General features: G+C 35.4%; 1 protein-coding gene across 2 annotated transcripts; it reads left to right on the forward strand.

The window, feature by feature from the left end:
• On the forward strand, window positions 5,703-15,663 carry LOC109837107 (subtilisin-like protease SBT3.8). 2 transcript variants are annotated; one of them, XM_020405196.1, is made up of 10 exons: window positions 5,703-5,894; window positions 6,420-6,517; window positions 9,650-9,747; window positions 9,863-10,030; window positions 12,198-12,817; window positions 12,895-12,959; window positions 13,439-13,702; window positions 13,787-13,904; window positions 13,986-14,157; window positions 14,915-15,663. In XM_020405196.1, the coding sequence occupies exons 1-10, from the start codon at window positions 5,745-5,747 to the stop codon at window positions 15,454-15,456; spliced, it is 2,295 nt and encodes a 764-aa protein (XP_020260785.1). In that variant the 5' UTR covers window positions 5,703-5,744; the 3' UTR covers window positions 15,457-15,663. The 2 variants fall into 2 exon arrangements, with proteins under 2 accessions (XP_020260785.1, XP_020260786.1); XM_020405197.1 differs by having other exon boundaries at window positions 6,426-6,517.

Raw genomic sequence — 16,637 nt, forward strand, 5'->3', positions numbered from 1 at the left:
TATTCTTGGAGGTTTTGAAGAAATATGCACTGAAGCCATCTGGACCAGGACTTTTCTCATTAGGCATGGAGAAGACTGCATGTTTGATTTCATCCCTAGTAACAGACAAACTGAGCATAATTCTCTGATCAGATGAGAGTACAGGGCTGTTAGCTATTATCTCAGGATCAAGCAATGTAGTGGGAGATGACGTACCCAGTAAGTTCTTATAAAAATCCAGAAATTCAGCTATAATATCAGACATTTCTGTTAATCTGTGACCCTCCCTATTGTATAAAGACATAATTCTATTATGATGCCTTTTATTTTTCATCACTAAATGGAAGAAGTGTGAGCTTTCGTCTCCATGAATACCCCAGTTAATATTTTCCCTTTGCCTATAAAAAGAGGTTTCACAATCCAGCAACTTAACATATTTACTGGAACATTCTTTCTCTTTTTGAATCAAGGTTGGGTTGAGTAAATCTTCATTTAGTTGCACCTAAATGTCATCAAGTTCATTCTTAGCTCTAGTGACTTATTCACTAATATCCATGAAGTGTTTTTTATTTAACTCCTTAAGAGCTGGCTTGAGATTTTTGAGCTTGATATGGAATTTGAACATCTTATAACCATGAATTTCCTGCTCCTAAATTAAGCCGACTGTCGGTAGAAAATCAGGATGTTTGACCCACATGTTATAAAACTTGAAAGACTTTTTCCCCCATAACATCATCCCCTATAGTTAGAAGAGCAGGAGAGTGATCTGAACAACTTGGCATAAGATAATCTACCTGACTTGATGTGTATTGCTAAATCCATTCTTCATTAATCAAGTAACTGTCCAGTCTAGACCATATTCTTGTGTCCACATCTTGTTTATTACTCCAGGTAAAGTAACATCCTGTTGATCTTATATGCATCAATTGACAAGAGGTAATAAAGTCCTGAAAATCTTTAGTTTCAGCTTCAGTTACAGGCAGACCCCCTATCTTCTCCTCACTGCTAATAATTGAGTTAAAATCTCCTCCAATAAGCCAGGGACATGTAACATTGCATTTAAATTCCAGAAGATCATGCCATAGAGCTCTCCTGTTAATCTGCTGATTCATAGCATAGACTATAGTGCAAAGGTAGGAAATTTTGCCATCTCTAGACTCAATATAGCATGTCAGGTATTGCTTTGAATATTTGATGATATGAGCATTGAAAATAACATTATCCCATAAAATCCATATTCTACATTTTGCAGCACCTTGTACATTGGAAACCCATTGCCAGTTTTTTGTTATTTTCCTTGATAGAATCTGTAGTTTACTTTCAGCCAGTTTTGTTTCCAGAAGAGCAAGAAATGATAAATTGTACTCTTGAATGAATTGCTTCACTATCTTATGTTTATAGGATTTATGAAATCCTCTAATGTTCCAGATGGCTAGGTGCATAATTGAAATATTCCTCCTCTATCCACACTAGATGGATCATTTAGATGCTTCAGGAGTGAAAAATGAGATATTTGAGGAGTAAAATCACCAGAAACAAGAGCATCCATTCTCCTAGCTAATCTGCCTTTATTGACATTAGAAAATCTAGAAGTATGTATAACTGGGGATGAGAATTTGTTTAACTGATATCTAGCATTTATCAGCATATCAGTAGAACCCCTTCCTTGCTCACTTGAGTCTTGTTGTGCATGTTTTTGTGCATGCTTTTGAGTATCCAGACCATTAGCTAGACTAGACCCTGGAAAATCCTTCACAATTTCTGGAGCATGAACATGTTTTTGTGCTAAAAGAGGACAAGGTTCAAAACCCTAATCATTTTTCCCTGTAGAGCCAGAAACCTCTTGTTCAGATATCTCTTGCCTGGTAGGATTAGCCATGCTCCTGTTGTGTGCTTGCACTGGTACATTACCAGATTGTCGATTGATAGGAACCCATACCTTAGTACTCTTCTTCCTCCTACAATGTTCAGTATCATGACCAACTATAGTACATAAGGAGCACCATTTTGGTTTAAATTCATAGTGCACTGACTGTTTATAATTCCTTCCATCTGGACCTTGAATATTCAAAAAATCAGGCAATGGTTTTTGCAATGGCAGTTTCACTTCAATTAATACTTGCATAAGACAATCTTTGTCTAGTTGCTGTAAGTTTATCTGTTGTGATAGGTTTACCAATTAAATAGCAACTTTACTAATACCAGTTGAGCTCCATAGGTTTAATCTCAGATTAGGCAATTGTACCCACATTGGATAATAGAAAGCCTTCAATTTTTCCATATTAGTATCTATACTCCACGACATTAACATTAGGCGTCTAGAACAAAAAAAAAACCAAGGCCCCGCTTCAAGAACATCCCTCTTGTGATTTTCAGATTGAAAATCAAACAGAAATAGACCTTGCTTAATCAAAGAGACCGTAGGAATAGAGATATTGCCCCAAAGCTTAGTTACATAGGATTCCATAGATTTATATTTGACATTCAATCCTATGACATGCCTAATTAGAGCATTCCTCCAAAGTTTTTCACCTTCCTTCCACTCCTCAGTAGAAAGGAGACTGTATTAGAATTAGAAGGTGGAACAAAATTAAGGGATAAACCATTGCCAGATTTTCTATTGTCAGCAAAGAGGCTAACAAAAGTTTTGGCTAAATCAAGCCCTTTATCCTCTGTTTCTTGAACTTTTCCAGCTTCAATCTCCTTTGCTTCCAGATTCGAACTCTTTGAATTATTGAATCCCAATTCAGATTGACAAATTACATGCTCATTAACTTTTTGAAGATTTTCAGAACTAAATTCAACAGATTCTTTCATATCAGTCAATGGAACAGTATCCGTATCTAAAATCAAATTTATAGATCTATGATCTAATTCAAGAGCATTAACAGATTTAGAAGAAAGAATTTGAGACAAAGGAAGATCCGATATCACCCCCATTTCGACCTCATTAGCCCATGAAACCCTCGAGGAGCTAGCTCCATTACTTTTACAGAGATGGCGATCTTGAAACCCCTCCTTCAACTGAAGAGAGGAGAGAGGCGATTCTTTCAAGAATCCTGTAGATCGGAGAATTTCATTCATTGATTTCTTCATCTTTTCGCCTTTTGGTCCAGTTGAGCCCATTACAATAGGACTAAGATCATCATCCTCCTCCTCATAATTATCATCAAAATGATCATCAAGGGAAAACGAGGAGATTGAGGACCTTAATCCAATTCTTAGGATTTTCCTCCCATTCTTCTTCTTCTTCTTCGCCATAGAAAACCAATGGAGGGTGCACGTTAGTAGAAATCAGATCTCCCGCTAACATGCACCATCAGACAGCCCGCCCTTTTAACAACTAATCATTAGCCGAAAAAACAACAACAACAACAACAAATAACAAAATTTACACTTTTTGGAATTTATTTGCTATTTTTACACTTTTTAGAAAAACAAATATGTTTTGTATAATATATACATTTTGTAAAAATAATGTATTCTTGTTTATGGACTTAACAATCACTGTATATATCTTTTATTAAGTCTATAAAATCATTTTATAAAGTTTCAAAACATGGTTTAATCAAAACATCAAATTTCAAGAATGTTCATTTTCATGTTTTAGACTATTTTAAAAAATGATGAGTTTTTACAAATGTGAAGTGTAATTCCAAAAATTCTTTTTGTAACATGTTCATTAACATGTTTATAAACATTTCTCAAAGTTTTACACTTTTTGAAATTTATTTGCTATTTTTAAAGGCACTTCAAAAACCAATTTTTCTATTCACTTCAGGCTGATAACACATTATCAGTCGACTGATACATGTGTTCAATCGACTAAAGAAAACACCTGGAATAGCCAAAAGTTTTTTTTATGTTGAGATCATCAGTCGACTGATAATGTCATCAGTCGACTGATGAGCTGGAAAATGCCTACAACGGTCAGCTCATCAGTCGACTGATGAAACTCGTCAGTCGACTAATGCTGTAACGACTAGTTTTTTCCAGCTTTATACTATTTTGGTTTTTTGATCTTTTTGCCTTGTTTTCTCTTGGCTTTAGGGTTCCTATAAATACCCCCACATATCCTCAGTTCTATTTACCTAGGGGAATTTTAAAAATAAGTTTTAAATGGTGTTTAAGTTTTGTTTAAGTTTGTTTCAAGAGTTTGTTTGTGAAGAAACTTTCACAAGAGCTTGAGGAGATCATCATTTGGTGTTTGAGCATTCACTCTTCTCCCTCTCTCTTTTTATCTATAGAAAAGTTTCCTTAAACTTAATTCTATCTATTTATTGTTTTGATTCTAATTTCCATAAGTTAGATTTCATTATTGAGTTTAATTGTTTTATCGGCACTCTTTGTTTACACACACAACCATTGAGCTTATTGTATTTCATACATAGTATAATTTGCGTTGTGGAGAGTGTGACTTAGAGAGTGAGCCTACATTGTGTTCTCATTCATTGTAGAGAACAATTTATTTGTATTGAGAGCTTAATTATGAGGATTCACTTTGTATTGCACAAGTACACCAAGAGGAGTGTAGAGGTGAGAGACGTGGTCGGTCCCAAGAGGAGTGGGATAAGTGGTAATGCTTAGATGTAGGTTGTAATTCCTAACACTTGAGGGAGACACGTGAGAGGCCAACGCTTGAGGTGGTAGTTTGTGTAGTTACATTGTGAGATTGTGAACGTTGATCGGTGAGCGTTGAAAACCGATATTGTGTGGTGTAAACGTTATTCGGGTGAGCGTATAGAAAACCCGGTTGTGATAATGGAGTTCTCCTCAAGAGTGGGGAGCGGAGACGTAGAACGGAAGGTCCGAACTCCGTGATCACTTGTTTGTGTTTGAGTTTGTCATTGACGCATTTACTTTTGTGTTTATCTTATATCGTCATTGTCTATTACTCTTTGTGTATATTGCCCTATCACATTTGTAATTTGTTTATTTCATCATTGTGTTAGTTTATAAATTCTTGCATATATTTCACTATATATCTCATAGCTAGGATATTGCTCTTTATTTATATTGTTCATTCTTGCTCACAACACATTGTATATCTATCTTGCAAGAATATTTGTTAATAAGTTTTTAATTGGCATATATCGGATTAGATTAGCATAAACCCTATTCACATCCTCTAGGGTTCTTTCCTAGTGTCATTAGGGTGCTTAACAAAAACTTGTACACAATCTCAAGACCGAGTAAAAGCTAAGATACTAATCTAAGCATTGAATAATTATTAAACAAAAAATACCTGAATATACTCTAGAGTGCTGCTACAGGGACCCAAAATATGGGACCAAGGGAGGGGACAGGTGAGGTGTCCCCTCCCTATTGCATAATGAGTTGGCCATGCCAACTCATTATGCAATAGGGAGGGGACACCTCACCTGTCCCCTCCCTTGGTCCCATATTTTGGGTCCTTAAATCATTTTCCTATACTCTAACTAGAGAAATCGTGAAATGGCCAAAAGAGAAAAAGAGAAACCGTTAGTGGGGAAAAGCAAAATACGGAAAATGTTATGTGGGCGATGTGATGTGTTGTGGTAATGCCTAGTAATAATTGACGGAGGACCTCAAAAAGCAAGTGATCATCTGGCAGATTGCAATATTCCGTCAAATGGAAACACCAAGCATCAATCAACACCATTATTAACCCCTGGTTTGAGGACATCATTAGGGATAATCGCTTGGTTAATCCTTACCACACTTGCATATATAAGACCCCCCCTACTCCAAACTCAGAGCAAAGTTAAGCACCAAGCTTGAGATAGATGGGGAAAAGAGGGGAGGAGACAGAATTATTTCCAAGAAAAATGAGATCTCAAGCTCAACCACCATCTCTTTCTATGCTCCTAATTGTTCTGTTCGTTACTCCACAATGCTTTCAAATTGTCTCATCTGCACATGGAGAACAAAGCAAGGTAGTGTGTTCATCTAAAAAGTTTGGCAAAAAACTTCCTCATCTATGCCCTGTTATAAAACTGTTAATTTTACAGCGTGTTTTCGTTGTTCATACATACATCTGATTAGACGTTTGCACAGTTGCACTCATATAAATGTCTAGATAAAGTGATAAACCTCTTCATTTCAAATATACAAATTTTGGTAGTTGAAAAGAAGGAAACAAAAAAGCTCGCTCTTGGATAGAATGAAAATCTAAATTTTATTACCAATAACCTAGAATTATTCATGCATACGTACGCATGTTCATATATTTAAAAAACCAAATTCCATTAAAAAAACTCAAAATTTAATTAATAATTGGCGGATGAGGCAGTTTTGTTCAACTTTTTGTATAAAGGGCCAAAGGGGTGTCTTATAACTACGTATAGACGTTTTTTTTTGTAATTCACCATTTTTTTATATGTGTAAAATAGTTAATTCGTCAAATGTTTTTCATTTTATAGTGAATTTTAATTGACCATTGTTGTTGAACTTGTAACAAGCTTCAGTTGTACCTTGTTTATTTGGGAGAGAAACAACACGAAGATCCAGACGTCGTCACGGCATCACACCATGATATACTCACTTCTGTACTTGGGAGGTAATGCTTTCACGTAAATCGCATATCTTTAATACATTAAAGAAATTTGTTCCCAAATGATATGAAGGCACAATTTACTTTACCCTCAGATTAAGATTCGGGTTAGTCATCCCAAGATTAGGGATTGATCGCATGGTTGTTTGACCCTATAGGTTTGCCAAAAACATTGGATTGGGACATAGGTTCGTACTATTTTTGTGATATCTATCAAATATTTAATTCATTTTGTTATTGACTTTATCATAATTAGGGAGTCGAATCATTTCCCCTACAACAAATAATGGAGAGAACACTACGCTCATCACAATCATTGATTTGTGTAGTTAATTGTTGTGATTTATCTTTAAGTACAAAATAGAAAATGAGTGCAATTTATAGAGAATATAATGAGTGTTATATTTAGAATAAATCACAACCGTCCAGTTTTACAAATCAACAATTGTTTATAAGATTTATGTTGCAGAACGAATTCATCCAAGTTTCCTAAATAGGCATTGTTTGATTGGTATAAAAAAATTGAGAAAAGGGTTCTGTTCGACCATTCCCCACCTAAGAAAATGATTTCCCAACATGTTTTCTATTTTCATTATTTGGATGAGCAAAAATTAGAAAAATGACTTTTCCCAAAGAACCTATATTTTTTCATAAAGTTTGGAAATCCATTTCCAAGCTTGGAAAAAGTGATTTTTAATATTAAAATATTCATAAAGTGGGTGAGAATTTTATGAGTTGAATAGTTGCCAATAAAATATAAACAAGAATGTTTGAATAAAGTTTTTCTTAAATTTATGTTTTCTCATGCTTTTCATTTCATGCCAAACTTGAAAAAAAAATAAACTCAATTCCTCTAATTTTGTTTTCCAAGAAAATTCTAAACCAAAATGGATTTCGATTTTTAATCTTAAAGAACTTTTTCAATATAGTTAAATTACAAAATGATAATTTATCAGTAACAACTCTTTACCAGTTTCTTTTTTTGTGCTTCGACGACCTTTCAGTATTAAAAATCTACAAATGGACAATTTGGTATTAGTTTTCGCTACAAGTGAAAGTCTCACCCAAAAAAATTGGGGAATTTGATATGAAAAGTCCCTCTCTCCTTTTCTTTTTCTTCTTTGCGAGTTAAAAAAATAAGGGAATTTGACAATTTAATGGTTAGTTTTGCTCATGCCCTCTCTCCATTTGATTAGTATCACGTCATGTAAATCCTATTATGTTATTTAAACACATCCACTTTAGTATTCTAATATCCATCAAATTTTGCTGTGTGAGGTCAAAATGTATTTTATCCGCCAATTTTTCCTCAACGACAATGAAAAAACGGTTACTTACACACTAAGTGGATGTTTAATACCAAAAAAAAATCAAATCGATAAAGTCAAGTTAAAAGAAGTGCAATTTACCTCTCTCATTTTGTTTTTCTTCTTCTATGATTTAAAAATGAGGGGATTTGACAATTTAATGATTAGTTTAATTCCCGCCCTCTCTCCCTTTGATCTGTACCACGCCATGTAAATACTGTCATGTTATTTAAACACATCCACATTAGCATTCTAATATCCATCAAATTTTGTCCTATAAGCTCACATGTATTTTATCTGCCAATTTTTCTTCAACGACGATGAAAAAATGGTTACCTACACACTTAGTGGATTATTAATACTGAAAAAAATCAAACAATTAAAGTAAGTTAAAAATGTTAAATTGCAATAAAATACCTTATGCTTCACTAATTTAACACTTATATATATATACTCTCAATTGGTTTTTGAAGCGTTTACATACCTTGAGTTGTTTAAAAATAGTACTTTAGTATCATTTATTGTGCAAACATGAATATTTTCATCCGGAAGCTCTTCTATAACAATTATATGCTAAATTTATAACTTTTTAATTATTAAATTTGCTAAAATTACTGTTAAATCTATTCAAATTCTATTTTTCAACTAAAATCAGTATATGTTTAAATTATAATTTGGTAGGATTAATAGTTAATTTAACAAATAATAATGACTAAAAAGCTATAAAATTAATATGTCAATCCTATAAGTGAACTTCCATGTGAAAATCTTATGTTTGCATGTCTGAAAAACAACTGATGGCAGATAAGTGCTAAATAAGTGAAACTTAAGGTATTTTAGAGCAATTTGGCCTAAAAGAAATACGATTTTGGAAAATTTTAGAACTTTTTCAATATAGTTAAATTACAAAATGATAATTAACTCTCACGCTAAACCTGTCGATCTCTTCGTCCGGAAAAATACCAGCCCCCTTCTCTCGATCTCGTTCTCTCAAACTCTCGAATTATGTGTCGCCGCCGCCACCGCCGCCGCCGCCGCCGAAGACGACGACTGAGATACCCGTCCCCGGTCGATCTCCTCCCCCTTCGTTTAATCTCCTCTAATCTCATCGCCACCCAAATCCAGGCAAGTTCCCGTAGCCCTAATCCTAGATTCTTTAAACAAAGTTAGTGACTCGAGATGTCAACGAAATAAGCTCAATATCCGTAGTTGATAACAGTGAACGCGAACTAGGAACGAATCCGGACGCTAACAGGATAATCTATTCATTGTTCCTTGAATTTTTGAAAAAATGGGCTAAGCATAGTTCTAATGGATATTGTTGGAATATAATGCTTTCATTGCTTAATGTTATTAAATGTACTTAATTTGTAGTCATCTCATCCGTACACGTTCTTGTATTTTTGGGTGCGTAGTTTGATACTGGACATCTATTTGAATAATTTAACATATATCCATAATTGTATATAAAAAATCAAATTTGACCTTATTACGCACGCAAATCGTAGTAATTAAGATGGAATATAACAGAAAAATGCAATATAATCAACTTATTGCGGTACTTAAGAGTCAAGTATGGAGCCAATTACTCTTTTTTGGTTCTCAACTATTTGATTTGATAATGTTCTCAACTTTTTACTTCACTCTTTTTTGGTTCTACGAATCTGGGACTGTATTTACACATGATATCAACGATCATGTAAAATGTCAGATTTAAATTAACAAGTTGTTCAATATGTACGATTTAATAGCCATTCCAGAAATCTTGGTTTAGCATTCATCTAAATTCGTTCTTTTATTTTTATTTTAATTTGCACAACACTTTTTTCAGGAAGGAGGATGCTCTTAGGTCCATTGCCTACAGCTACAGGCATGGATTCTCTGGCTTTGCAGCAACTCTCGCAGAATCTCAAGCAAAACGAATTGCAGGTTCAAAAAATTTCATAATCTTTTGAGTAACCAGGGCAAGATGCCCGATAACTGTATGACCAACTGGGATTTTTCTGAGTCTTAAATGTGAATTTTTTTATTGTTCAATTTCCAGAGCTCCCTGAAGTTGTCAGCATTGTGCCTAATCGCAACCTCCATTTGCATACAACCCGAAGCTGGGACTTCATGGGACTTGGGCTCGACCACAACCCCAAACTGCCTGAAAACTTACTGCACAAAGCGAATCATGGAGAGGGTATTATCATCGGCATTGTTGATTCAGGTCAGTCCAATTTCAATTAGCTACATAAATTTCGATACTGTATCTCAAACTTTGACAATAACAGATACTACTCATTATTCCATTTAACTTGCTAAAGTTTGGTACTGATACGAACAATTTAATAAATGTACTGCATCTGCCAACATGTGCTTTCTCTTATGTATGTTTTAATTGAAGGAAAGAATAATCTCAGCCCATTTTGCTAATGAAGAAGCACAATAAAAAGAAGCGCAAGAGTCATTTGAGTAGGAAGTTGTTGCATGATATTATCTTGATCTCATTAAGAGTAATACATAATATGATTATATATTGCTACAAGGTTTAGAGTCAAAACTGATTACTGAAAGTCTTGTAAGCTGAGAGGACAACTGGGTTGGTTAGTTTGGTGCATGTCGAATCCAAAATTTTCCGTTTTGTATAAGCCAAAAATTTGATGTAGTCCAGTTAGGGCTGCAACTAGATCGAATCTAAGAGACACAAAAAAACAAAAAAGAGAACACAAATATAACAGCCACAGCCAACAACTGGGTTTCTTATTCTCCAAAACTGCTTTTCTACATCCAGAAAAGGTCTTTTTTATAGACTAGAAAATAAAAGGTAAAAGAAAAAATAATATTTTTTACCAAAAATAGAAAAATGCCAAAACTTGAAAATATCCTTCTACTGGGAAATAGGATCTGCCATATCCAATCTAAGCAAAACCGAAACTTGTTTGTTCCTTTGAATTAGACAGTCAAAACCTGCTTAAAATAAAAAGAAAATCTTTTAACACGATTTTGATACCAAAAAAGATGGAATTTCGCGGTTGACCCTGACGAATTTGCAAGAGCTTCGACATGACTGATCCTTTTGTGTGATTCCGAGCTGTTTAAAGTTCTACCGAGTTTGATCCTTATAGGGTCAAGCTAGTCCATAAAAGGCTAGAGCCATCTTTAGGGTTAGATCATCCTCTCTGACCTGAAAAGAGCTTGACGCCGAGTTGGCTACATCAAAATCCATGCCTGGTCTATTTAATAAACAGTTCAGACACCCTTATCTATACCTACACTATGTAGCACGGACACGGATCTGACACGGCCGTCCGACACGCCGACACGAGGCAAATCCTAAAAAATACATAGGATACGTGTGTTCGACACATGTGTCCGACACGGACACGACACGGCTTTATGTTATGCGTGTCCGTGTTTCATAGTACCTACATCCCTACTGGGTGTATTCGACCTGTTAACCCCATCTAATTTGCCATTGAGTCGGGTACATGTTTTAAAATTTTATAATTTTGTGATTTCGAAAATGTTAAAAGGACTTTGCCACTACACTAAACTTCAAGTTTGTGAAGGTAAGGAGTTATGATTTTTTACTCTAACATGCCCCCGCAAGTTGAGGGCTCTTTCATAGGCTGAAAACTGAATTCATTGAGAGGTATCTTTTTCATATCCGCTTTAGAAATTCGTGGCCAGTAGTAATTGAACTTGGGTTACTTTGCTGCTACCAAAGTTATGGTGAGTGTTGGTTTTTATGAGTTATATAGAGAAAATTTTGTATGCCTAGCACCTGACTAGTAAACTTTTGATAAACACTAATTACAAATGATTAGTACTTGACTTGATTAGTAGTTAAGTTGAGAGGGTCAAATAGATAACGATGGATTCGGATTCTCTCCATTACTAAGAAGTCATTGAGAGTCCACTACTTTAGTTATATTGATTGATTAATAGAAGGTTGTGATTTTTCTTATTGAGTGTAAAATAGAAATGAGTGCAGTTCATGGTGGTATGTTTAGTGTTACTTTCGAAATGGATTATAATTCTCCTTCATCATTCATTAAATAATCAACGATTTGTATTAAAACCAGTGTCCTCTCTGCTACTTCATGATAGTGGAGCGGATCCAAATCCGACATACCATTACCTAACCCATTGTGTATGTGATTAGATGGATTGATCCGATTTCAATCTATATTTTATTAGACTTATTATCATGTTAGTTAAGTTGAGCCGACAGTTTGTAACCTGCTTGGCACCTCTATCTCTGAATTTAAATGAGTTGTGGATGATGCATGCAACACAGTGAGATTATCCTCCATAATATTTTTGATAAAATTGGACTGAGACAAGTGAAAATGCCTAATTCATTGATAATCGTCAAAATTTTCAAACTACAGGTGTATGGCCAGAATCAAAAAGCTTCGATGATGCAGGCTACAGCCCGATCCCCTCCCGATGGCGAGGCAAATGTCAAGTCGGCCAAAACTTCACCCTCCAAAACTGCAACAAGAAAATAATTGGAGCTCGATACTATACCGCTGGCACACCTGACGAGGACCTCCAAAACGATTTCCTGTCCCCTCGAGACACGAATACCCATGGGACGCACACGGCCTCCACCGCTGCAGGCAACATAGTTCCCAATGCCAGCTTCAACAGCCTTGGAGCGGGGACCGCGAGAGGAGGAGCTCCTCGTGCTCGTCTGGCTATCTATAAGGTGGGGTGGGGTGAGCGAGGATTCACTCCACTCGCCGCTGGAGTGAAGGCGATCGATGATGCGATTCATGATGGTGTTGATGTGCTGTCGCTATCGCTTGGTTGGGATTTGTTGGATTACCCCTACGCAACGCTGCACGCTGTTGAGAAGGGGATTACGGTTGTATTTGCTGGAGGGAACAGCGGTCCTGGACCACAGACGATGGAGAGTGATGCTCCGTGGGTTATTACAGTGGCGGCAAGCACTTTGGATCGATCTTTTCCGACTATGATTACTCTTGGAAATAATCAACAATTTGTGGTATGTGAGTTTATTCTTAATGGTTCATAGAGCTTGGAATTAGTTGAAGCTAACTTCACTTGTTTTGTTTCTTGTAGGCTCAGTCCATGTATACTAGTATCAAGGGTGCCGACACTTTCTTCGAAATAATTCTTGACACCAGGTACTATAATTGAAATTGTCACCGACTTTAGCCACATATTTCCCAATATGCTGTTTGGGAATCAATTCAGCGAAGGGTTACAGAGAAGTAATTCTTTTGTAAAATGTTAAATCACAAAAATTAAGACATGAAATAAAATGAGTCAATCTGTATTAGAGGTAGTCTGTCTTGATTTTCCAGATACAAGAATTACAAAAGGATAAATCTTTCTAGACAGGTTAAAAATAGTAAACCTAAACAAGATTATGTTCCAGTTACATTGGGATGTGAGAATTGTGACAGTAAAATACTTTTTTTGCCCTTAGTGAAGAGCATAAAGTTAACCTATGATAAAATTTGTTTGCACGTGACATCTTAACCTACTGTGAAAAACAATGTTTTAGGTTCAGACGATGTCATTTTTAATAAATTAATAAGTCGGAGATATAAGTGGTTTTACTTGAGCTTTTCATTATATGTTTCTTCTTTATGTATGGTAGTTGCGATCTTGGTCTTGCGAACCGTACTGAAAATATTGCCGAGAAGATTGTGCTTTGTTATCCTGACAACTTAGCCGAAAGCCTGCCCTTTGTATATGTACAAAATGCAATAGCTAACATGCTACAAATTGGGGCTAAGGGTCTGATTGTTGCACATTACAATGTTGATATTGTTGGTGCTACGGCGAACTGCCTATCGATCCCATGCGTGCTTATAGACTTTGAAGCTCAACGAAAAATTTATACATATATAGGCAGTACAAGGTAACACTTAATCTCTCCGCCTTTTCCTTTCTCTTTGGCCATTTATTTGTTGCAACTGAAGTATTATGGATGTTTGTCTAGCAGAACCCCAAAGGTAAAGATATCACCAACACAAACTATTGCAGGAGACAGCATTCTTGCACCTAAGCTTGCTGCTTTTTCTTCAAGAGGACCAAGCGCAGCATTCCCAGGATTGATCAAGGTATCAATATCTAAAACATTAGCTAGTTACTGTTAAATCAGAAAACTTATAGAATTTTTTTTTTTTGGGTATGTTTGGCAGCCTGATATTGCTGCCCCTGGGAGTAATATCCTGGCTGCAGGGCCCGGTGGTTATTTCTTTGATACAGGAACCTCTATGGCGTGCCCGCATGTAGCAGGAATTGCTGCGTTGCTGAAGTCCCTCCACCCTGATTGGTCTCCTGCAGCTATAAAATCCGCACTTGTGACGACAGGTAAATTATTCATAGATATAGTAAATTTTACAAAACTAACATGACTGGTTAGAATGCAAATCTTATAAATACATCTCATATAGGAATGAAGTGTTTTGAACCATAAAGGCGATAGCTGAAAGTTCCACGGTGCCTCCTACATTCCCGTTGAAATAGCTCACAAGATCCTGATCTGATACTATAAGGACCTTCTGATAAAATTTATTCTCAATCTGTTTAGAACTTTGCAGGAAACTATTGTGAACCATTTTTATTAGAGAAAACTACCGCAAACTCTAAAATCAATAGAAAACCCTCTCTGAAGGCATTAGGAATTGTATTAAAATGAATAAAATTTTGCCTAATTAAATATTTTAAGGTTAAGGATGAGGGCGAATTTGTTGAAAAAATGTCACCTGTGTATCACATTTTACTGGAAGTTCGACAATAGATAAACTTTATCTAATAAAATAGTTTAGGACAATTTTCTATGAATCCTGGTCTTTGCGAAATTCACGCTAGCATATACAGTCAAGTTTACAAAGGATCAGTTTGGCACCTGGCCTAAAATCAGTTTTGGCCTAAACCAGTTTACTTCTGAATCAGTGGAGGTGGACCAAAACAAAACCGGTTTAAGACCAAAAAGTGATATAACGAAACCAAATTAAAGACTGGTCCATTTCTTGCCAAACTAGAGACAAGACCTAAATTAGTTTTGTTTCGCTAAACCAGTTAAAAAGGATCCTAAAAGAAATCTATCTTGTATGTTATTTTGAAGCGTCCACCGGCGATGCATATGGGGAGCCGATAGCAGCAGAGTCTTCGCCAAGGAAGCTCGCTGACCCATTTGACTTTGGTGGCGGCCATGTCAACCCCAACGCAGCTGCAGATCCTGGTCTAGTCTATGACATTAACCCAAAGGATTTCTTCAAATTCTTCCAATGTGCGGGTATTGATTGTAATAAAACAATGAGTAATCTATATGACCTAAATCTCCCCTCAATTTCCATTCATGATCTTAAAACTGCTAAGACAGTATCAAGAACAGTTACCAATGTGGGCAAGGTTGACTCAGTGTACAAAGCAGTTGTTCAAGCTCCAATTGGGGTTAAAATGGTGGTGAAACCTTCAGTTTTACATTTTAACGTGTCAATGAAAATACAAACCTTCAAGGTTTCTTTTGTTGCGACGAGAAAGGTGCAAGGGGACTATAGTTTTGGGAGCTTGACTTGGGTTGAGGATCATGGGACTCACTCGGTTAGGATTCCAATTGCGGTCCGTAGAGTGATTGTGGACTCATACTCGGATGTCGGAAATTAGAGTTTAGGTGCGCATGTAAGTAATGTGCCGTTGTTGGCTGCTAAATAAATGATGCTTGGATGTTGGAAATTAGAGTTTAGGTGGACATGTAAGTAATATGCGGTTTTTGGCTGCTAAATAAATGATGTTTGTGTATGTTTTGTTAGTGTATGTTTATGTTAGTGTTGTTGGCTGCTAAATAAATGATGTTAATTTTGTGTATGTTTATGTTTGGGCTTAAGGAATGAACCATGAAGATTGATTATATTTAATAATGCAATATAATTACATGTTTTTTATGAACACTAGTATAATATACGGTGAGTTGCACTTAGATAGTTTTGTTTCAAAGCAAAAAATAATATTCTAAGTAATGTGTCATATTTTCGTGAGTATTTACTTACAGTTTGGATCCTATACAATGAATAATAAGTAGTTATTAGAGAGACTCTAATTATCTTAAACCACTTTCCTAGACGGGACATATGAATTCTTTGTCTTTCCTTTTTTTTCTAATCTTTTTACATTTTGCTCAGCTCATATTATTGTTTTATTTGTATATTAGAGGTTTTATATATTAGTCCCTTAAATCTTTCATGTTTTGCAATAAGCTCCTCAAATCATTAAAATCAATTTTAGATCTTCTCATTTTTTATTTACTCTTTCATGTTTTGCAATAAGCTCCTCAAATCATTAAAATCAATTTTAGATCTTCTCATTTTTTATTTACTCTAAAATTAACCGCTCCTCAAATCATTAAAATCAATTTTAGATCTTCTCATTTTTTATTTACTCTAAAATTAACCGCTAAAATAATTGAAATTCCTATTAAATCCCCTAATTCTCACAAGTTATTTCAAATTAATCGCCCGAATTGCTACATCTACTCTTGATTGGATGGATTAATTTCAAAATAATTTAAGAATTAGGTGTCATAATAGGAGTTTCACTAATTTGAGAGACTAATTTCAAAGTAAGTACGAAGTTAGCGGCCTTGTAGTAATATGAAATATTTTAAGGAGTAAAATTGAAAAAAAAACATTATTTTTATTATTGTTTTGAACAAATGGGTTGTTATAAGTATCCTTCAACCATGTCTTCTATCTCTGTTCACATGAAACAAAGAAGGAGAGGGAGAAGAAGTAGATGGTAGGTGCAACTACATCTGTTCTCATGAATCCGTAATGGAGATCTTATGGATT

This window comes from Asparagus officinalis, chromosome 4, assembly GCF_001876935.1.
Source record: "Asparagus officinalis chromosome 4, Aspof.V1, whole genome shotgun sequence".
Taxonomy (NCBI): Eukaryota; Viridiplantae; Streptophyta; class Magnoliopsida; order Asparagales; family Asparagaceae; genus Asparagus; species Asparagus officinalis.